The 21,910-nt window shown below is 36.1% G+C and overlaps 3 protein-coding genes across 4 annotated transcripts; 1 reads left to right on the top strand and 2 right to left on the bottom strand.

The window, feature by feature from the left end:
- Window positions 1-3,512: 3,512 nt before the first annotated feature.
- fam210ab (family with sequence similarity 210 member Ab) lies at window positions 3,513-7,013 on the bottom strand. Of its 2 annotated transcripts, none has more exons than XM_052578143.1 (4): window positions 6,909-7,013; window positions 5,658-6,096; window positions 4,476-4,587; window positions 3,513-4,362 (listed from the first exon to the last, which is right to left on the bottom strand). In XM_052578143.1, the coding sequence occupies exons 2-4, from the start codon at window positions 6,059-6,061 to the stop codon at window positions 4,042-4,044; spliced, it is 837 nt and encodes a 278-aa protein (XP_052434103.1). In that variant the 5' UTR covers window positions 6,062-6,096; window positions 6,909-7,013; the 3' UTR covers window positions 3,513-4,041. The 2 variants fall into 2 exon arrangements, with proteins under 2 accessions (XP_052434103.1, XP_052434102.1); XM_052578142.1 differs by having other exon boundaries at window positions 6,915-7,003.
- Window positions 7,014-10,263: 3,250 nt separating this feature from the next.
- On the top strand, window positions 10,264-16,097 carry mc5rb (melanocortin 5b receptor). Its single transcript, XM_052577575.1, has 2 exons — window positions 10,264-10,379; window positions 14,437-16,097. Exons 1-2 carry the CDS (start codon window positions 10,368-10,370, stop codon window positions 15,484-15,486), a joined length of 1,062 nt encoding a protein of 353 aa, XP_052433535.1. The 5' UTR covers window positions 10,264-10,367; the 3' UTR covers window positions 15,487-16,097.
- Window positions 16,098-16,234: 137 nt separating this feature from the next.
- Window positions 16,235-20,393, bottom strand: mc2r (melanocortin 2 receptor). Its single transcript, XM_052577576.1, has 2 exons — window positions 20,275-20,393; window positions 16,235-18,201 (listed from the first exon to the last, which is right to left on the bottom strand). Exons 1-2 carry the CDS (start codon window positions 20,291-20,293, stop codon window positions 17,231-17,233), a joined length of 990 nt encoding a protein of 329 aa, XP_052433536.1. The 5' UTR covers window positions 20,294-20,393; the 3' UTR covers window positions 16,235-17,230.
- Between the last annotated feature and the right edge of the window lie 1,517 nt (window positions 20,394-21,910).

Below are 21,910 nucleotides of genomic sequence, written 5' to 3'. Positions count from 1 at the left end.
CAGGAGATCCAAGATCTGTACTCTTCAGAGCGGCTCTCTGCATTCAGTTTAAGCTTGGGTGTAATTGATCACAATCGTTTAGGCCCAGATAGAGGATGTTGCTCTTGAATCTGGTCCGAAAGAAGCCCAAAGACTCTTACCAGTTAGTGCACACACACATCCCTTTAATAAGGAGACTGAAGACTGAGCCCCTGTTTGAGTCACCACTGAATCTGTCGAGGACTGATGGACTTGTGAAAATAATTGATATACATATATAAGTTTAGATTTGTTCACTGGGGATTATGGTCAAAAAAGTTTTCAAAAGCAACACACTCACCTTTATAAGCTACTCTATTTGTATTCAGAATGTTAGAGTTCAGCCAATCAAAAAGTTTGAATGCTTTTATTTCATGTGTGTGTTATTTGGCTATTTTCTTTTTTTTTTTTTTTTGCTCATGGTGGGATTATTATTATTTTTTTTTTTTTTGGACCGAAATGATGCCATCTGGATCTGTGTGCTTCATACCAGACTAAACAAACACTCTTATCTTCTATATTTAGAATAGTAGAACCACAACAACTGGACTTGATTTGGAATCCGTTTTAAATCCTAGCAGTTTCAACCCCTGGCAAACATTACGGAATAACCACACTTAGAGGATTTTTTTTTTTTTTTTTCAAATAAACAAAACACAAAAATATTTTTTTTATTAATAGCTGAGCATTCCGGTTTTGTGAAATGTAACCTCAAACAAATCAGAATGTGGAATTTATTTTTATGTCTACCATAAAAAAAAAAAAAAAAAAATCACAAAGTCAGAATATTATAATATTCTTAAACAATAACATTAAAAGTTGTTTAATTATATACAAATAAACAAATATTCCATTATTTTTGCCAGGGATTGTAGACTTAATTTTAGAATTCTAAAATCCTATTACATTTAGATTCTGATTCAGAACATAATAATCCTAGATTTAATAAAAAAATTAAAAAAAAACAAGATTGCTAGATTTTTATAACTCTAGATTCCCATCAAAACGGCTAGAATTGGAATTTCAGAATTCCAGCAGCTCAGCTTGATGTAGAATTTGAATTGGAGTCGCTTGAATGATGTCTAGATGCTCTTTTCTTTCAAGCACAGGCTTTAAAATCTCACAACTTCAGAAACCCAGGAGATGAGATGTTTCTCAGTCTATATGTGAAGATTACCCCGGGCTACAAAGAGCGAGAGCACAATGTCACCGCATTCAGAACTGCATTCTGTTTAAGAGCCCTTTCTCTGTTACCTGTCCATCTGTTCTCTTCACTGGCTGTCTTCAGTGCTTTCATTAGTCAGTTTGCTGCTCCCGCTGTTGCTGCTGCTGCTATGCTGCTTCTGATCTGCTGCACTTTTTGCTTTGCCTGTCTGTCCTCCATCCTTGCACCATCCTGGTAAATGCTCCCCTCTGTTCTCCACAATTTGTTTCTGTCTCAAAGGAAGAGCTTTCTGCAGTTTTCTACTGTCCAAGGAGTTTGCATGTTACGAGCTGAATCGGTGCCTATCGATCGTGTTGTTTTTTTGAGCGACGTAGGAACCCACTTGCACTCTAAAAGCTCCCACCTTAGCTGTGCCTCACTTCCAATGGTGCTTTCTTCTGTGTAATGTTTTCTCTCTTTTTTTTTTATTGTTTATTTGTAAGGTGCTGTAAATAAAGTTTGTCTGTATGCACATATCCTACCCAATGGGTAGAAATCACAGAAAAAAAGACATTGTTAATAATGTAACAATTTATAGCTGATATAAAGATTTTAACACGGTGGCAACGGATTTGTAAATGCCTACAGTTCAAATGTGCTTTTTGTTTTATGATTATTTTGGCAAACAATGAAATTCATTATCAGAAAGATGCTTAATTATGAAAGTACTGAACTTGAAAGTACAGAAAGAATGAAATGCTGTTCTTGATTAGGATGTTGCTTTAAACACTGCCCCAACAAACAAAAGGCACATCTATACACACACATGCACGCATAGGAATTTATTCAACTTGTTTTTAATCAGAAAACTATATAAAAGCCTGTTTCCACCACAAGATTAATATGAAAAATATGAGGTAATTGCAAAAATCACAATTCATTTTTATTTTTCTTGACAGGGAAAGAAAAAATGTGAGATGTGAGCCAATTTAGAGATTAAAAAAAATGGAATTCTGAGAAAATTTTTAAAAGGATTTACTTTTTTTTTTTTTTTTGTCAGAACTGAGGAAAAGTGTCACAATTATCTTTTGAATTTTTTTTATTCTTTGGTGAGGAAAAAAAAATAATTCTAGATAATATCAGACTTCACTGAAAAAAGGACAGAATTGCAAGATATAAACTCTGGAAAAATGTCTGTGCTTCTCTCTCGTGATTCTGAAAAAGTCACAATTAACTTTTATTTGTATTGGTTCAAACAGTGGTGGAAACGGGGATCTGTAGAAAACCATTTTAACAAACTAGTTAAAGTTTTAAATTGAAATGGAAACATGGAATATGTAGTTACCAGTGCCAGACGCCCACTTACAGACACAGACATTAAGAAATAAAACAAGTGTTCATTTGAATCCCAACATGTACTTGACTTTTCATGCCACCCTGTGTTGTGCTTCCTGTCTTTGCAAGTTTAATAATAAACCAAATGAGAGATGTAGTTTTAACATTCTTATTTTTGTTATATACTGTATTTCAGACATTCTTGTGTATGTGGTGTATAGGAGCAAAAGATGATTTTAAATTGCAGATATTTATGTGCTGGTGCTCCACTGTACAGTAGCTTGTATTCGCATGTCTATAGTTATATACCTGAAGATAATGTACATAGCGATGCCATTTTGACTACAAGCACCTGCCTAACAGCAGTTGTGACATTTTGAGCAATGTACAGAGATGCTTTTGACGCTTTTCTTTCTTGCACAAGCACAGAGAACTAACAAAACTGAAAAGGTTGAGACTTGTTTTACTCTGATGCTTACTAGAAAGCAACACAATAATAGACCTTTTACACGGCTCACGTTACTCAGTATGTTCATGTGTGTGGACATTTTCTATACATGCACATGTGCGTATTTATTTCAATCATTGTGGTGTAATAGGTTTTAAAGCATAAGGTCTGTTACTGTAATGCTTTTTTTTTTTCAGAAAAAGTAATCAAAAACATGTTGCTCTAATCACAGTTATAGTCAAACTTTTATGCTTGTACTGTACTTCTGCTGTTGTCCGACTGCAGTTAAACTAATAAACTAAAAGTAACAGATGCTGATGTGTCAAACTGTCATTTTTACTTTAGATATTGGACAATATGTGTTGTCTGATCAATGACTTTATTCTTCTCTCAATGAACTTCGGCAGATTAAGTTTAGATTTAAAAACTTGCAGCTTGTCCAGATACTCAATAAACACACAATGCAACTGTGAACATTGTGAAGTCTAGATGACTGAAGGAAATTTGCACAAGAACTCAAATGCAAACACACGCACACGATTAAAAACAAGTGAAAATCATTACATATCAAATACATACTGATATTTAATTATCACTTGGTTATCAAGTAGGAACACTTATTAATACATTTATAACAACTGCACTAATATACATTCACACAAACACACTTAACCTGATTTTGGTGTAATATAATTCTAGTATTATTGCTAGATCAAGTTTGCTTCTCTCCAAAACACTTAACTTGAGTGCATGGAAACCATTTCAACATGATAGTTCCTGTCCTGTGTGTGAACATCCACTACCTTAAAGGGACAGTCACCCAAAAATTAAAATTCTGTCATCATTTACTCTCCCTTGTGTCGTTTTAAACCTGTATGATCACAAAATACTTTTTTTTGGGGTCTGGTCAATACAGTGAAAGTCAATGGGGTCCAATGTTGTTTTGGACTTGACGGACTTGCATTGTTTGGACATAAACATTTTTCAAAAGTCCACACCAAATACCTGAGTTGTATCAAATTATTGATCGTGTGAAACATTCCACAGTGCGCTTATGAGTTTTTAGTGACGCTTCTCTTCTCATAGCCATTGCAGCCTAGTCGGATTTCTTACGGAAAGTCATTTTGTCTTTCGTCTCCTGCAGTTTCTCAGAAAACTTGTCTTTTGTCCCAGAGAAGCGCTCTTTGGTCTCCTCCATTCGTTCCGAGAGCAGTTCTTTGGTTTCCTCCATCTTCTCTGAAAACCTCTCCTTTGTCTCCTCCATTTTTTCAGTCAGTCGTTCCCTGGTCTCCTCCATCTTGTCTTGAAGGTACTCTTTAACAGGAGGAGGAGTGGAGAGGTATCCATGTTTGCGGAGGTACTGTACAGACATGGACGTGCCGCCCAGTGTAACGGTGTATCGTGCAGGAGTAGCGAGCTGTAACCAGATCGATAAAGTGATAGAATAACATTTAACAATGATTAATCATATAGCATGTAATATGTGTATGTAAAACCCAATCAGGTAATCTTAAGGGTTTGGTTATATACCTTATACATTGCGTAGGCTGTGAGTGCATAGCCACCCTGAGAATCTCGCAAGATTCCCACCATCCAGTCCGGTAAACCAATGAACTCCAAAAACGGGACCAGATTCACCCCTCTGGAGAGAACACACAACAATAACATCATGTCATTTATGTTTCTTTGCACGAGAGAGATGATTTTAGCTTTGTTGTTTGTTTATCAGTGGTTGGTTGTGCAGGTAACGCTGCTAAAGCTTGTCTGACCTGCTGAAGCTCAGACAGACTTTATCTGGAAAAACTCGACCTCTCTGCCAGCCTCGCCTTAATGCCAGAGCGCTAAGTCTGTATGTTTTTATCTTTGAAGATAAAGCGCCTCGATTCATGTAGTTTACTGAATTCAGAACTTTTAAAGGCTGTTATGTACCACAAGACAACAAAGCAACAGGTAAAATGAGCTCAAATACATAAGTAAATACATTATGTTCAGAAAGCTACATTAATTGCATGATGCACAAAATATTGGTACAATATATTTCTTCTGCATTTCATTAACATTACACTTTTTGTCATGTAACATTCTGTTAAATTGCTTAAATTCGAATTAATCTAATAATTTCATAACACCGTTAAATGTAATATTTAGCAAAACTAAAAATGTAATTTATTGTTTGTACTTTATAATATTGTAATGCCCATTTAAAATGACTCTAGTTTTCAGTGTTTTGTTTTTCTTTTCTTTTTTGGGCGAAAACAGTGTATCATTTTAAACTAAGCTATTAATCTCCCATTAAGTGAAAATTATTTAGACCAAATTAATTCATGAAATTAATTATCAGCAGGAATATCCCTACTTAACTGTCCATTTAAAAGAAGTGTGGTCTTTTAGGGTCTGTGCTTCCTTTACTCTATGCATTTAGCAGACACTTTTATCCAAAGCGACTTACAGTGCATTCAGGCTAACATTTTTATCTTACATATGTTCCCTGGGAATCGAACCCACAACCTTGCGCTGCTAACGCAATGCTCTAACACTTATTCCAAAAGGTAAATCTTAAAATAAAACACCGACTGGGCTAGAAAACAAAAATTAGAATGAGAACTGACAAGTCAAAATTGAGACAGAAGATTTCTAAACAGAACTTGGCACTTGTCATTGTTTTTACTGTCAAAGGGTGTGTTATTGTGCAGAATGCTGATGTTCACTTACTTCATTGCAGCATAATAAAAGCTCCCAAACCACACAGTGGATGTGGCGATGTGCACGGGCACCATGACTTTACCATACTGTTTAAACGTCTTTTTAAATCTCTGAAACAGCCCGATAGACTTATCCTGCAGAGGGTCGACATCACCCTTATTCTGAGGGGCAGGCCCCGTATCAGCCTTATAAAGACCCTCGGTCCCTGCTAGACTCTGTGGAGGGTTTAATGGCGTTTCTTCCTCTGTGGACGTTTTGAGGCTCTCTTTCATCCTGAAGACATTAGTGGAACTGAAGCAGCGCGAGGTCTGGACGGTCACAGGAAGCTCACGCACAGCCCAGGTGTGACCCCGGTACACGGAGCGCAGAAGGACCACGCGCCGCATCGTCACTGGAGCCCACATCCACTGCATCACCTCCTCCACCTACAGAGCGCCACCTACAGGACCTGCACATCGCAAAAATGCTTTTTTTAAGTACTATGGTAATTCAGTTTTAGGTTAATGTTAATGTAAACAACTATACGTGTTATTGGACGTTTTAAAGTTAACTGCATGATTATTGTTATTTAGACATTAGTAATGATTCAAAAGTCACACAAGTTGAGTATGATACACACATGTCATTGGTCAGGTTAGATAAGGGTCATGGCTCTCTGTCAATGACTGATCAGGTTAAAGACAAAGTACTGTAATTCCAGAGATTAAGTTAGTTCTAACCTGTTAACTGTTAGCTAAATTTGACTATTTAATCGTTCATAATTTTCCCAGTGGTGAGAATATTCCCTTAAACTTTCTTCAGTCCTTTAAATGAAAGAGGCTTTCAACACAATTCTGACGTTTCTCATCTTCTGAGCAAAAGACCAAGCATCTTTAACTGAATAACTACATTTGCAGCGCTTTGTTTAGTTTCATAACATTATATAAATACAGAGATTTATTCACTCATTAGAGTTTAACACATTTAATCCACCAGAAATTCAGGACTAAATTCCTGACATGTTGTTTTTATGAAGAATAAATGTTGGTCTTCCATTTATGAAATTGGGTTTTTTTCAGAGCACAGACAGACGTTTGCAGAACTAAAATTACTAACGTTAGACCTCAAGCTAACAGGGCCCTGATCTAAACTTGAATACACACTGCTTTGCCACTCCTCTAAAACCAGACACACATCTGAATCTGAAACAACGCCAAATGTATCAACCGGAAGAAAAAAAAAAGTTAGAAATATTTGGTTACAAACAGTGTGGAAACTTACATTCACCTCTCGAAAAGATCTGCTGTTGGTTTAAGGAGAGTTGTCGCAGCCCTCCACACCTCAACAGACACATGTCATGTAACGTCACGCACGTTCTCCAGACACATCCACATGGAGCTGCTGCGCGCGGCATCATGGGAAGTGTAGTCATTTGGGGGGAAAGCATTAGATAGCTCACTTTAAGTTCAGGCAATTAAAAAGGCCTTAAACTTTTATGCAACCATCCTTATTAACCAGCGTTTGTACTTGTTGTTTTGTATCTATTTTTACAACAAATCTATTTGCATTTTTTGAGTTATATAATAAAATACAGCAATAAAAAATAAAATAATTCTCCGTATTATTAGACTATATTTGAATATGGTTTAGTACAGTTTTATATGTGGATTTATATTTATATTTCTCTAATTTTCTAAGGCTTATTTGCAAAGCAGTAATACTGTATTTCGTTTTATGTCTCGTACTGTTTGACTGGAAACTATTTATAAATCTGCAGTTACGTTTTGCCTCCGCTAGATGGAGAGGAAACGCGGATCAGGCTCGTACTTCTCCATGAACTCAAGTAACATAGTGGAGCTATGGGTTTAAGTTTAGCTAATGTAGCCTATGCCATGTGAAAACAGTGAAAAATATATGCATTACATATGCATTAAAATGCATTACAACCTTTATGATTATTCCCATTAATAATATATATAAAGATGCTTCATCTATTTTTGTGTTTATCCAGCAGACACTGAACTTTTGTGAAACTGATTAGTGTACTTCTATTCACTCTTCACAATAACTGATGTTTTGTACTAAAAATGGACATTCATTTAATAAATACTCAGTGTTTACCTCTGATCACTGCTTTAAAGCTCACAGACAAACCCTCTCCATTCAAAAACCTTTTATTTTGATGATGGCCTCTGATCAGCACAGCTCAACTAGAGCCTTCTTTATGATTTTATCATTTTCGTAATTGTTTGTTTGGTTTCCTATAGACTGAGAGGAGCAATCAGTAATCTCTTGTGGATGTTGCTAAAGCCTACAACATGACATAGTGTTGTTTTTCATTACTAATGCTACGTTCTCCTTCCAATCATCTGGGTCTCTGCCTGTAGGCTACCTACATCAAGTTGTACTTACAAAGAATCAACAACATGGGCATCCCTCCCACTGGCTTTTATCTTCCTTTGATTTTGTTCATTTTACAAACAAGTTGATTAAAAAGTCTTCTTATCATCTTTGTCAGTTAATATGAAAGATAGTGGTCCCCTGAGTCAAATCATAAAACTATAAATTCAAATAAACATAAGAGGATTAGGCAAAGAGTGGAAACCAAAGAACAGATAATGTCAGTTTCATAAAATGTCATCATACATTCAGCTTGACTTGAAAATATCAGGGCAGTGAGAGCACATATCCATACACAGAGCTGTTCAAATCCCTTAGTGTTCCCTAACTTTCTCTTTCAGCCTAGGGGCCTCAAATCACATCTCATGATCAATATCACATGACCAGTATGACCATTAGTGTGGAACGAGACATGAAGAGACTCACTACTAGGAAAATTAACGGACTATTTATAAGCCGATTAAAACATTCTTATGTGGATGAGTAGGGTCACCAAGCAACAGCTCTGGGTGGTCACTTTGAAGGGATCCCTATGTGAAATATTTCATATGAATTGATCACATAATGAATGAGAATGATTGTACATACAAATGTCTATTTATATTAAAGTACAACTGCTGATTTAAGATGTGAGATGAGAAAGTACTAAATAAACACTGCTCGATGAAATATAATCTATACGTCAATTTAGGCATAAAACGTCAATAGTGATTGGTTGAAGAACTTAATTCAGGTCAAACCAGTCCTCATTACGCTGTGTTCAAACCTTGCTGATTGGTTGTCAAAGAGGAAATTTTGAAGCAGATAGTCCTTACTGCAGGCATATTGACACCTAGACCTTTGGCTTTCTTAGAAGTGCTTTGACCTCCCAGTCCTTAGACTGCTAAGTCTGATCTGTCTTGTGGCATGTTCAAAAGCGTAGTGTGAACGAGCTTTTACAAACCTGCCTGAGAAAATAAGAAATTATGCATGTCAGAGAGAGACATGAGCTCCATGTGAGAGTTGGAGATAAACCAAAATATAAAATTAATCTGTGAAAGTTCTGCTGCTTCTTCTTCTTCTTGTAACTGGTAAACTGCATCTGCAAGTGATTTGGCTATTTAGCTATACACACCTAAGCTCACAAGTTTGGGTAAAACAGGCATGAAAAGACAAAACCACTTGCCTCAGTTGCAGAAAGATGAAATACACTCAGACAGATGATTCAAAATGTTCATGTACAGATTGATGAGGGTGACGGAGCGATGTGGAGGTGGGTGGCCATGTATGCAATGAGGTTAATGATTTTAACTAAATTGTAGTTAACTAAAAATGTACTTCATACATTTGACCTTTTGAGATTAATTCTCATTTTGCTTCATTACATATTTTCCTTTCTCATGTTATTTCTGCTAAGCTGCATCTAACAGGTATTTTGAGTAAGTTATGATGAAAAGGTTCTTGCCCCTATAGATGTGGAATATATAGTTCTGCTATGTGCCAGTGGGACGCACTTAAAAAGTATTTCTCATCTAAATCCAATATACAGTATATGTCCTAAACATGCATGGTGTGTGTGTACTGTATATATAACTGATAGACATCTCAAGTTGGGTTTATATACCTGTTTTACATTATGAAAATGAAAATATGGGCCTATTCCTTGTACTTTTCATGCTAGGTTAAGATAATAGTGTAAGTCTCATAGTCTTACTATAAAAACCATTGGATTTGTGCCACTAAGGTTTTCAAAATATAAATACAACTCCTGTAACCTATTCATGGAAAGTGCAAGCATGTGGGTGTTTGTGTCCATGTTTTTCTTCCCTCTGAACTGAGGACATTTCCTTCTGCTTTTCTCTTAATCAATTCCTTTGGAGTTCATTTTCCTGTTTTCAGTTTTGATACGCTCCACTGAGCTCACATAATAAGTTCTGGACATCAACTCAACCTTCTAAGCAGACCGGAAGTGCCCAGGTGTTCCGGAGCTGCCATTTATTCAAATAATACAATCAAAATGCTCTCTTATAGCGGTATTTGTTTCAAACAGCCAACATCCTGTACTGAAACATGTAACATGAGGAGTGTTTGTTAATATTTGAACAGGGACTATGTTCCAGATTTAATGCTGCGTATAACCTACTGTCAATATTACATAAACTTATTTATTTTAGTACCCTCTTTGTTGAGCTCTGACATGACTAGGGACTAAATATTCTTAAGGTCAAGATTTAAGATGCTCGGTAATAGAGCACGACTCCGCGCGGCGCGGGGGTGGAGCGCGCTGTGATGTGAGCGCGCGCTCAGAAATTCTACAGCAGTCTACACAGCTCTGGCATTACACATAAAGCACGTCCAGCAATGCTTAGCAATGTGAGTACATTTTCTTTAGCTTTTTACTTCTCTCTCTTTTTTTTCTTGGAGGTATTATAATACAAATTTTACTTGCTATAGCCTTTTTACTTATTATTTTGTCGTTTCATTTGTTGTTGTATTGCCTTATCTATTTCATTTTACAGCCTACGATATATTGCTGTAGTTGTTTTTGTTCTTTCTGTTACTAATATGTAGATTTTATGTTTTAAATAATTTTGATTAACTGCACATACTGTCATTACTTGCCACAATTGTTCTTACATCAACAACAATTCAAGAGACTAATATGTGCAGTCTGTTAACTTTATAGCCTAACCTGAATGAATAATAGCTGCATACTTCCAAGGGAATTCTGTGTAAATCGTTTAAAAATCACTTTTAGTTTATTCCCGAGGTGTGACTCTGGAGGCAGTTGATCTGCACACACCTGCTTGTGAGAGTTATGTCGGAGGCTGCAACAGCCTGCGATTTATAACACCACTTATATCCTTATCAAAATTTAACTCACCTTGAGGCAGCTTTTTATAATCCAAATCAGCTGTCATAGAGCATTAGGAGTGCTATTCCACTGTGTTTGACAAATCCACTCGGTAAGAGTGATTTATCGAATACAAAGGCAGACGTCTCCTGAATATTGGTGCTCTCTCACTGGGCATGTGAGTAATGTCTTTGAATTTAGTTAAGGTCAAGACTCGGCCCTCTGATGAATTAATTATATTGACAACAAATTCTGTCTATCTATCTTTTCTCTCTCGAAAGTGCGTGCTATATATCTATATATATTTTTTTGATTGCGTGGGTGCATTTTTCATATCTTTATAAATATGTTCTCTTTCTGAGGGAATAAAGTAACTGTTGATGCTTAAAGCATCTATAGGGATAATGGTAAGAATCAATCTGTCAGAATGAGCGCTGCTCACACTGAGTCAGATTTTCATAACAAGCTCCCTAAAGGATGTGACTTCTGACCTAATGTTCAGTTTCACGTCTGACAACCTGAAATAGAGACATCTAGAGTCAAAGATGGTTGAGAGATGGATGATTTCTGTCTCATTTATGTTCCTTTTCTGTTTGTGTGTGTATATGCATGTGCGTGTGCGTGTGTGTCGGTTCGTCCGTTTCTATTTTAGACCAGTTACTGACATGAAGGGGTGCAATAATCAATAAACACCTATCAGAGAATGAAAACCACCAGTGACTTTAATGCTACCAAAGCACTTTAAAATCAATGTCACTTGTAGGATTGTTGGGTATATACCAATGATGCACCCACGGTCCAATAAGCTGTGATTTCATGGTTTAAAAAGATTAACAACAATATGTGTTCAGAGGAGATTTGAAAAAGCTTAATTTTAAGATGAAGGGGATTTTAATGAAAAGATGTGACAAGATGCTCAGTAAAAAACACTGAGAAACAAAGCAACAAACAGATCTTATTCAACTTATTGCTGAATATTAAGTTTCTTCAGTTTGGTTCACTTTTTACAAACAAGCATAACCTTCTTGGATAAAGTGATGTGCTCAGCTCATCAGGTGGGCTGAATGTGGGATGCCTTTAAGTCTGTATTAGTTTCTCTAACATTTCATCATATTTAGGTATTTTTTGCGGCTCCTTCCAGACACAGAATGGTTGGTGAATAATATTATTTTCTATGTTCTAGCTTAGAATATGTCTTGCAAAAGCCTCAATACTTCATAAAGATGCTTCATTGACGTCGTTAAAGTCTAGTCCTTGACCAGACATAATCTCAATAAATAAATAAATATAGGCTAATATTGATTGTGCCTTACAGAAATTGTTTGATCAAGCATTTTCATTCTAGAGACACCTAAAAATGGGTGTTTCAAAATTCTATAAATAACCCTTCAAACGAATTTCCCATTTAAACAGCTGAGAGGAGAATGACATTTCTGCTTAGGCTTCTGTAAATATTTTGAGGCAAATACCTGGAACATTTCAGGGATACATATATATTTTATGTACCAGATTGACTGGTGTCATTATGAGCAAAGTATGTTTTCATTACTCAATAAATTTCCTTAATATCAGTTTGACATCAAATATTAAACGTTTGGATAGCAGTTTCTAGTGGTGTAATCACACACTGAAATCTGTTTAATGTATATGTCCAACAATTTGTTTGATGTTCAATTAACCTCAAATCAACTTCATGCCAAATATATTACATCAGTTTTTTTTTTTTTTTACATCATATTTGACGTGAATTTGACTGGAAGGTGACTGAAATTAATTTGTGGTAATGAGCTGCAGACCTGTAGGTTGCCAGGTTGTGTGACCTCCAGTAAAGCAATTGCATGGCCAGTCTTGCATGTTGACTGCTCACTTACGATGAGACTCCTTCCAGGAAAAACCTGCTAAATTAATGTGAGATCCCCCTAAACGAGGTGGGGAGGGGGGGTCTGCTCTAAATAAACCATCAGCTCTAAATGGTTATGGCAGCAAAAGCATTAATAGGAAGGATATTTAGATATATTCCACCTCAGCACAGCAGGACATATTGATAGTGTTCTTGACTCTATGCTGACCTCCATTGTACCTACCTCTTGTCATGTAAGTGCAAAGAGATGAATAGCAGATATTGGCCCAATCCACCATATCTGAGGGATTTCCTAGGTTCCCTAGGAAGGTCTTAATGTTTCCTTTTCCCAGTGTTTAGAGCAGAAATTGCTGTCAGCAAAGATGCTGCATGTTCAAGCTGTATTGTGTATCTTAAGCATAATGTGTTGGTAAGTTTCTGTAAATGATTATTATTTATGCAAAGTTATGCAGAAAAGATTCTGCTGCCTCAAAGATATCACTGAAATAAGTTTATAAGAAATAAGAAATACGTTTTCATAATCAATAAAAAAAAAACTGTGTTGCAGGCTGGAAACGTTTCTGCCTCATAGTTATTTTTAATAAATTGCCATTTTTTTACCTCACAATTCTGACTTCCTCAGAATTTCAAGTTTAAATTTAAGCATTTTAAATTAACATATCACAATGATGTGACATGTAAGTTAAGAAATCTGAGAACTCAGAATTTTGCGATTTTAAGAACATGAAGAAGTAAAATGTGTAGGAATGTGGGGCATTGCCCATCAGGCACCTTGAGATCAAGACTTGATTAATGATGCTGTAACATCATTTTAAATTCAGTTTGGATGAGAATTTCTTCCAGTGGTAACTAGGTAAAAACAGGACGTTATTCCCAAACTGAAATTGTTTTAAGGTGTAAGGTAGCCCAATATGTTTGACGTTCAATTTACATCAAATCAGTGCCATCCAATGTTTTTTATGTTATTTTGATTTGCATATTTGACCTGTATTTATTTTATTTTATTTCTTTGTCAATTTTGACGTCTTTTCAATATCAATTGCCAACTGGGTAACTAGCAAAACTGTGAGATATAAAACCAAAATTGTGAGAACTAAAGTCAGTATTGTAAAACAGAAAGTCAGAATTGCAAGCTATAGACTAACAATTCTGAGAAAAAGTTAGAATTGCGAGAAGTTAACTCAAAATTGTGAAATATGAACTTTCAATTTCTAGAAATGAAGTCAGAATTGTGAGATTTAGTTCATTTCCAGTGGGAAGCCTCTTGTTTTGTATGTCAGATATCGAGACTATGATAGTTTGTTTCCATGAGTTTGTTGTATGAAATATTTTATGAATATAATGTGGATATTTAGGGTCCTTTTTGCAATTGCACATGTATTTTTATTGTATGTGTGTATGAATGGATGCACATTTGTGTATGTATCAACAGATTCATATGCATATGTGTGCATGCACATATCATTTATTATTATTTGGTGTAGTATTATTGAATATGTTTTGAATATCTGTTTTTATATTTCTTGAATATTATTTAGCAGTTTATCTTTCTAAAGTAATTAAATCTCATTATTACTAAGCAGAAAAGTAAATAAACGTCAAAGTTTTATTCTGTAAATTATCTCTATCCTTTAAACAGTTTTTACTGTAAAAACATCAGATGTTTTTGGACATTCAAAATGGACATTTCTCACAACAACTCTCTTTCTTTACAGCAGCATCATCTATCTAACACCACCTGCCACCAAACCGTGGGCAGCCATTCAGTACGTCAGGACATGAACTCCTCAGAGTGGCCCGCACTTCCTCCGAACTCGTCTTTCAGTCACACAAACCACAGCAATGAGTCAAGCAGGTCCAAGTCGAGTGCTCCAGCTGCCTGTGAGCAGGTACACATCGCACCTGAGGTCTTCCTTACACTGGGCCTCATCAGCCTGCTCGAAAACATCCTGGTCATCCTTGCCATTGTGAAGAACAAGAACCTCCACTCGCCCATGTACTTCTTCGTCTGCAGTCTGGCAGTGGCCGACATGTTAGTGAGCGTGTCCAACGCATGGGAAACAATAGTCATCCACCTGCTGGCAAACAGGAGCTTGGTGATTGAGGATCACTTCATCCGTCAGATGGATAACGTCTTCGATTCTCTCATCTGTATCTCCGTGGTGGCGTCTATGTGGAGCCTGTTAGCGATCGCGGTGGATCGCTACGTGACTATCTTCTATGCTCTGCGTTATCATAATATAATGACCGTATGGCGAGCTGGGATTCTCATCGGCAGCATCTGGATCTTCTCCACAGGATGTGGGATCATCTTCATCATCTACTCTGACACGAAGCCTGTGGTGGTGTGCCTGGTGGCCATGTTCTTTGCCATGCTGCTGCTGATGGCGTCGCTCTACAGCCACATGTTCCTGCTGGCCCGTTCGCATGTCAAACGCATGGCGTCATTGCCGGGCTATAACGCCAACATCAGGCAGAGAGCTAGCATGAAGGGTGCCGTCACCCTCACCATACTACTGGGCATCTTTATCGTGTGCTGGGCGCCATTTTTTCTCCATCTCATCCTCATGATCTCCTGCCCGCGGAACATTTACTGCGTCTGCTTCATGTCACACTTTAACATGTACCTGATACTCATCATGTGTAACTCTGTGATTGACCCACTGATCTATGCACTCAGGAGCCAAGAGATGAGAAAGACCTTTAAAGAGATCTTCTGCTGTGACGGACTACGAAGCCTCTGGAACCTGGTCAGCAAATATTGAGCAGGATTCCTAGAAGAACCTTTAAGGATGAACTGATGGATGAATGTGTGTATAGATGGATGGATGGATCGGTGCATAATTGCAGTGGAGGAGGGGTTGAAGGTAAAGAGCCTGAACCCTTTAATAAGGAACAGTATATATTATTTGTACAAGCTTTTCCATGCACAGTACCTCATCATGTGAAATGTTTTAATGTTGCAGTGGATGTTTTATGTTGTGTTTTTGTAAAGTACTGAAGTGTTCATAATGTGACATTGTTATGTATATATTTATAAGATTTACATCTTCCAGTTGTCAGGGCAATGCATTTTGTGCACAAATACAGCTTTAATATTAATCTGTAGAATAGATATGTGTTCAATTTCAGATATTTTCTTTTTTATGAAAAAAAAAACCCCAGAGAGGACAGAAACACAACCATAAGCAGACATAACAAACTAAAACATAATTACACAAACATTATACGTGTATGCAGGATAAAAACAGCATAGAAACATACAAACTGTTGTGAATAATATTGTAGTGCATCTGGGAAACCATGAAAGTCTTACAATATATGTACAATGCATATGTCAAAATATTTGTTTAAATAAATGAAATTGATTTATATATTTTATTGTCAAGTAAGCAGAATATTATTTTGTATCATTGTGAGATAAAAGATTCCATCTATAATTGTGTGTTATGCAAATGTGCAATGAATGTAAAATATGCATGTGCCTATAAATGGTTGACATATTTTGTCTAGTCTTCTGATTTTTTAATTGCAATTAAAAACCAGCTGGTAATTCTTCTTCGTAAAGATTGTATGGGTATATTTTGATTGCTAAGTATTCTATCTCATAAGTGACAGGCCTTTTAATGAGCTACTGGTTGGACAAATATATACTTTCCTGTATACAAAAAGATTTTGTAACACTTTATGATAATATTTAATGTATTATCTTTAGTTAATGCACTAACACTCATGAACTAAAAATGAAAAAGGTTCTGTTTTTATTTTTTATTTTTTTCTGTTTGTTTTGTTTTTAATTCATTGCACTACTTTTATTCAGCAAGGATGGATGCATTAAATTGATCAAAGATCATTTCAGTTTTTATTTAGTTTAACTTCAGGTACCAAACTAAAACTGGAACTGTTTTTAAAAATAATACAAAATAAATAAAAACTGTTCCAAAAAATAAAAAAAGAATAAAAATGAAAGGCAAAACTAAATTACCTAAACTTTAAACCTAAAATGGAAAAAATATATAAAAAAAGAATTAAATTTTTTTAAACTAGTTTTAAACTCGATTTTAATAATATACTAGTATATTTATACATTAACTAAAATTAAAAATGATTTTAGAAGTATTTTTCATTATGTTAGTTTGTTTCAACTAATGCATTTAACTAATATTAACAGATATTATGAAGTGTTACCAAAAGTGTTATACTCATAGACTAATACATTTTAACAAGTTGAATTATAAATGATCAATGTATTATTAAACAATTGATATCCAATTCACAAATTAACACTGGTGTAATAAATATTTGTTACTGTACTTATACCTAGGTTAATGCATTAACTCAAGAGAGAATGAGTGTTATGGCACAGTTTGCTTTAAATAAATATTGTTGTGGTCTTTCAATATCTTATCTGTAGCCTCTTTCATTTCCATTTGAAAAAGCAGCAGTTCTGTAGACTTTTTTTTATCCTTCAGCAGTGTGAAGCATGTATTGCTGGGACACACGCCTCACTCAGACACATTCTTTAAAGATCCTTGAAGCTGAACACAGGAACACTTTCTTGTAGGTGTTGCGCAGCTCCGTGCTACGGAAAGCATAAATGGCTGGCTCAATGACAGCGTGACTCACCAGTAGCAGTACATGCAGCTGGAAGAGTGAGCGGTAGCACTCACAGTACGGGTTCTCTGGGCAAATCATTGAAATCAGCAGATGAAGAGAGAAAGGAGCCCAGCAGGCCACAAACACCCCAATCAAGATGGTTAGTGTCAGCGCCCCCCTCAAGCCACTTTGTCTCTGGCGCGCGTGAAGTCCTGGCATAGATGCGATCCTGTTGGCATGGTGGCGCGCTAACAGGAACATATGTACATAGAGCAAGAGGATGAGGAGCAGAGCTGTGAAGAAGAGCACAACGAAGAAGATTTTCACCGTAGCAGCATTGGAGAACCCGATCATGAGCACTCCGCTGGTGCCACAGAACACCCAGATGGTGGACAACGTTACCACCACGCGACGCATGGTCATGAGCGTGTGATAGCGTAGAGCGTGGAATATGCTGATGTAGCGGTCCACGGCTATGGTGAGGATGCTGAAGATGGAGCCCAGGAAGCACATGCAGAGTAGAGAGTCCATGATGTCATCTATATTTAGCTCGAAACGACCGTTCAGGTGTCCGGCCTCTTTAAACAGCAGCAGGATGGTCTCCAAAGACTTGCAGAGGCTGGAGATGGTGTTAAACACGGCCAGGTTGCAGATGAAGCAGTACATAGGAGAGTGAAGGTTCCTGTTCTTGATGACGGCTAGGATCACCAAGATGTTCTCGCTCAGACTGGCCACAGCGATGGCCATGAACACCTGACTGGGGACCTGGACCTCAGCGCAGTCTGTGGGGTGTGTGGATAGAGCTTCAGTGCTCGAGTTCATGATCGATGGAGCTCTCTTGGTTGTTGGATTGTAGATTAGCTGAAGATCTGATGTGAAATGACCTGGAGGAAACATTTTTATTATTGTTAGAGACAATGGGTATAACTTGTTAATCTCTTTGGTCTGTTTTTATTCAGCAAAGATACATTAAATTGATCAAAAGGGACAGTAAGGAAGCTTTTGATTTTAAATAAATGCTGTTCTTTTGAACTTTCTATTTTAATGGACATCAATCAATCAACCAATCAATCAATGAAAGTATCACAGTTTCCACAAGCATATTCTGCTGCACAACTGTTTTCGGCAATGCTAATATTAAGAAATGTTTCTTGAACATGTTTCTTAAGTAATGGCTGTTGAAAATTATAATTTAAGATATAGAAATATATATAAAAATATATACATTTAAAATATATTAATGTGGAAATGTGTCGAATTTAAAAAAGAGAAACAAAATAAAAACAAAACAAACACATACATCGGCATCATCTCATATTAAAATATAAAACAATTATTTAAATTGTAATAACATTCCAAAAATATTACTGCTTTCGAAGCAGTGCTGTATTTCTGATCAAATAAATGCAGCCTTGGTGCAATAAACACTAATTTCAAAATAGCATAGTTTTAAGTTTTAATAACAGAAATAAATTGAACATGTTTTAAATATAAAAACGCTAAATTGTGTTAAATTTTTATTTAGTTTAACTTGATGTACTAAAAAATTATAACAGTAATAAAAATGAATAAAAGCAGTATAAACTAATTAATATAACAAAACACACAACCAGAGTACTGAAACTTAAATTAAACCTAAACTGATAAATCTAAAAATATAAATTAATTGAAGATATCATTAAGGATCTCGAAGATTCTAAAATAAAAGTTTCAAAATCATTTTTCGCAGTATAGTCTGCACTCTATAACAACTCCTAATAATTAAATTACACATTTAATGTTACATTTAATCTTTAATAAATATTTAATTTAATTTCTTTTGTTAATATAAATTATATATTTTATGATGCCTAAATACACATAGCTTTAAAGAATTATTTTTTTATTTTATTATTATTAATACACACACACACACAGAATTTTTAGAACAGCAGAGTTTGCCATTTTTTGGTTATCAGCCATAGTGTGAAAATAATCGGCTTGACTCCCTAACAAATATAACACTTTTGAAAATGTATAAATAAAACAAAAACAAATCATATACAGCTAATATGACCTATAATCCAAAACACTTAAAAAACCATATGATTTCATTGTTTGAGTGCAGGTCATGATTCTATCCAGTCCTATTCACGAGGTGATCAAACTAAGAAAAAGAACCATAGAGGTTTTCTATCATCTAAAGCTCAACAAACATGTAAAAGGTATTAATGGTGAGGGAGAGTGGAGAGCCACTGGATCAAACATGAACCAGAAGGAAGAAAAGATAAAAAAGAATGAAAAGAAGCTGTTGGTGCTAATAAGGCAAAACCAGTGTGCCAATAATAAGCATTATATGAATAATTTCTCAGCCCGAAGGAGCATCACATGTTCCTCTAAGATAATGATATACATTTTGACAATATTATAAAATTATACATAAAATGATTCTAATAATGTTTTACACTGCTTTTCCACCACTGAATATTTAAAGAATATTTTAAAGTATTACAGTTATAAAACAACAACAAAAAGTATCCTCTTGATGTTTTTTTTTCTTTCTTTTTTTATAAGAAAAGTCTTATAATGTACACCTCTTGGAACATGACTGAACAAAATTTCACACTGAGAATCAATTAGAAACATCAAACAAAACAAGTTTATTTGTTTTGTTTGATCCATTATTTATTAATGTATTTCCACCAGTAAATCTGCAGTACATTTTTCAGTTGTGAGCTCAAAGGCAAGCGTAATTAAAACTTGAAAGGCTGGTCCAGACAAAAACAGAGCAAGCGCTTAAAACCTCCCAGGTCAACAAAATCCTACATTCCTGACAATTAAACTTCTATTCATCCATATCAAGCCCATGCCCACTTTCAGACACTGTAAGATCATCTGAAAACAGCTGGATTTCCAGACACCGATCACCAGGATGAACTAATTTTTTAAATGATTCAATATTTGTCACATTTGCTTACCGTTTTTCTCATCAAACATCAAATTTTCCTCTGCTTCACATAGAATGTCTCAGAGACATGAGTCTGGTGGCACGGGAAAAGCTCTGTTCTGGCTGTTAATAGACAGCGTGTGGTCATGCCCGTGTATTTGTGTATCCTTGAATGCTCAAGGCTGTGTGAACCATTTGTGTTCATGTTCCTTTTGACAACAAATAAAGCACAACGCAAGGCCTTTCCTCCCTTACACACTGTATTTATCAAACCTTGTTACACATGTGTTGCATCTGTGTGGAGACAACATGCGCTCATCAATGATGAGTGAAGTGGCTTGTTGGTTGTTCAACCTTGGTCTTTTTTAAAGAGCAATAAAGGAGTTCAGTTCAGATGTTCTGATTATAGTTTCTAAGATAACCGTTAAGTCTAAAATAACCGAGGTTAAAAACACAGAAGTGAAGTGACATACAGCCAAGTATGGTGACCCATACTAGGAATTCATGCTCTGCATTAAACCTATCCGAAGTGCACACACACACACACACACCGTGAACACACACCCGGAGCAGTGGGCAGTCACTTATGCTGCAGTGCAAAGGGATCATTTGGTGTTTCAGTGCCTTGCTCAAGGGCACCTCGGGTCATGGTTTTGAAGTTACGAGACTCAAACTCACGACCTTTGGATTATGAGGCCAACTCTCTAACCATTAGGCCACAACTTTCCCAAGGATAACTTTTCAGTTTAAAGCCCATTAACCATCTCTGCTTAAAAAATGAATGAATAAATAAACTTTTTGGGTTTCAGAAACTTTTCAAACTTTATTCTACCCGTAATCATAATTAAAACTATTATAAAAGGAGATGGAAACACTGAACAGTAGCGGATGTATTGAACGAGGGTAATTATTGAAGAGCAGTGAACTCTAAACGGAGCAGGTGGACTTCTCTTTCAAGTGATGCACGACACTTGTAATTATGGTAAGTCGCCTACTCGATAAATGTTCATTACTATGTGTAATCGTGACAGAGGCGTATTTGATGAAAGTATCCTATATTTATTAGCGCAATATCTCTTGCAATATGCAATTTCTTTCTAAACATTTTCTTTTGTGATATCGTTTGAATGTAGCGAAAGTTTCAAAACAATTCAGTGTCATTGTCCGAAGATATATATCTTTGGACTATGACACTGAGTTGTCAAATATATAAATGTATATATATATATATTGTGACAGTGTGAAAGGTTGAGGATCTTTGGTTTGTGCAAGTTCCCAGTAAACACCACTTCATCAGCATTTCCATGGCATCGTCCAGGCCTGTGGACAACAGAGAAGTTGAAGGTTTGCAGACTTAAAATCCATCTAGTTATTCTGCCATTGCCCAGATACTCAGTTTCGCCCGAGGCAATTTTAAATTTTTGGGGGTTTGCAATTAAGCCCGCTTCTCTGAGGGAATCCAGTACCTTCTGCACCATTCCAAGATGGCTTTCCCAATCTGAGCTCTGGATTACCAGGTCATCTAAATGAGCAGCAGCATACTGCTGGTGGGGTTGAAGAACACCGTTCATGAGGCTTTGGAAAGTGGCTGGAGCCCCATGAAGGCCAAAAGGTAAATGAGTATAGTGGTATAGCCCTTCTGGTGTTGCAACAGCAGTCTTCTCTTT

The sequence above is a fragment of the Carassius gibelio genome, chromosome B16, assembly GCF_023724105.1.
Source record: "Carassius gibelio isolate Cgi1373 ecotype wild population from Czech Republic chromosome B16, carGib1.2-hapl.c, whole genome shotgun sequence".
Lineage (NCBI taxonomy): Eukaryota > Metazoa > Chordata > Actinopteri > Cypriniformes > Cyprinidae > Carassius > Carassius gibelio.
Note: the sequence above shows the minus strand (reverse complement) of the source record. Positions and strands in the feature narration are given on the sequence as shown.

Coding starts and splice junctions, on each gene's coding strand:
- fam210ab (XM_052578143.1), bottom strand. CDS start 6,061: ATGCAGTGGATGTGGGCTCCAGTGACGATGCGGCGCGTGGTCCTTCTG. Junction 4,588..5,657: donor TTTTATTATGCTGCAATGAA/GTAAGTGAACAT, acceptor TGTTCTCTCCAG/AGGGGTGAATCTGGTCCCGT. Junction 4,363..4,475: donor CAGCCTACGCAATGTATAAG/GTATATAACCAA, acceptor ATCTGGTTACAG/CTCGCTACTCCTGCACGATA.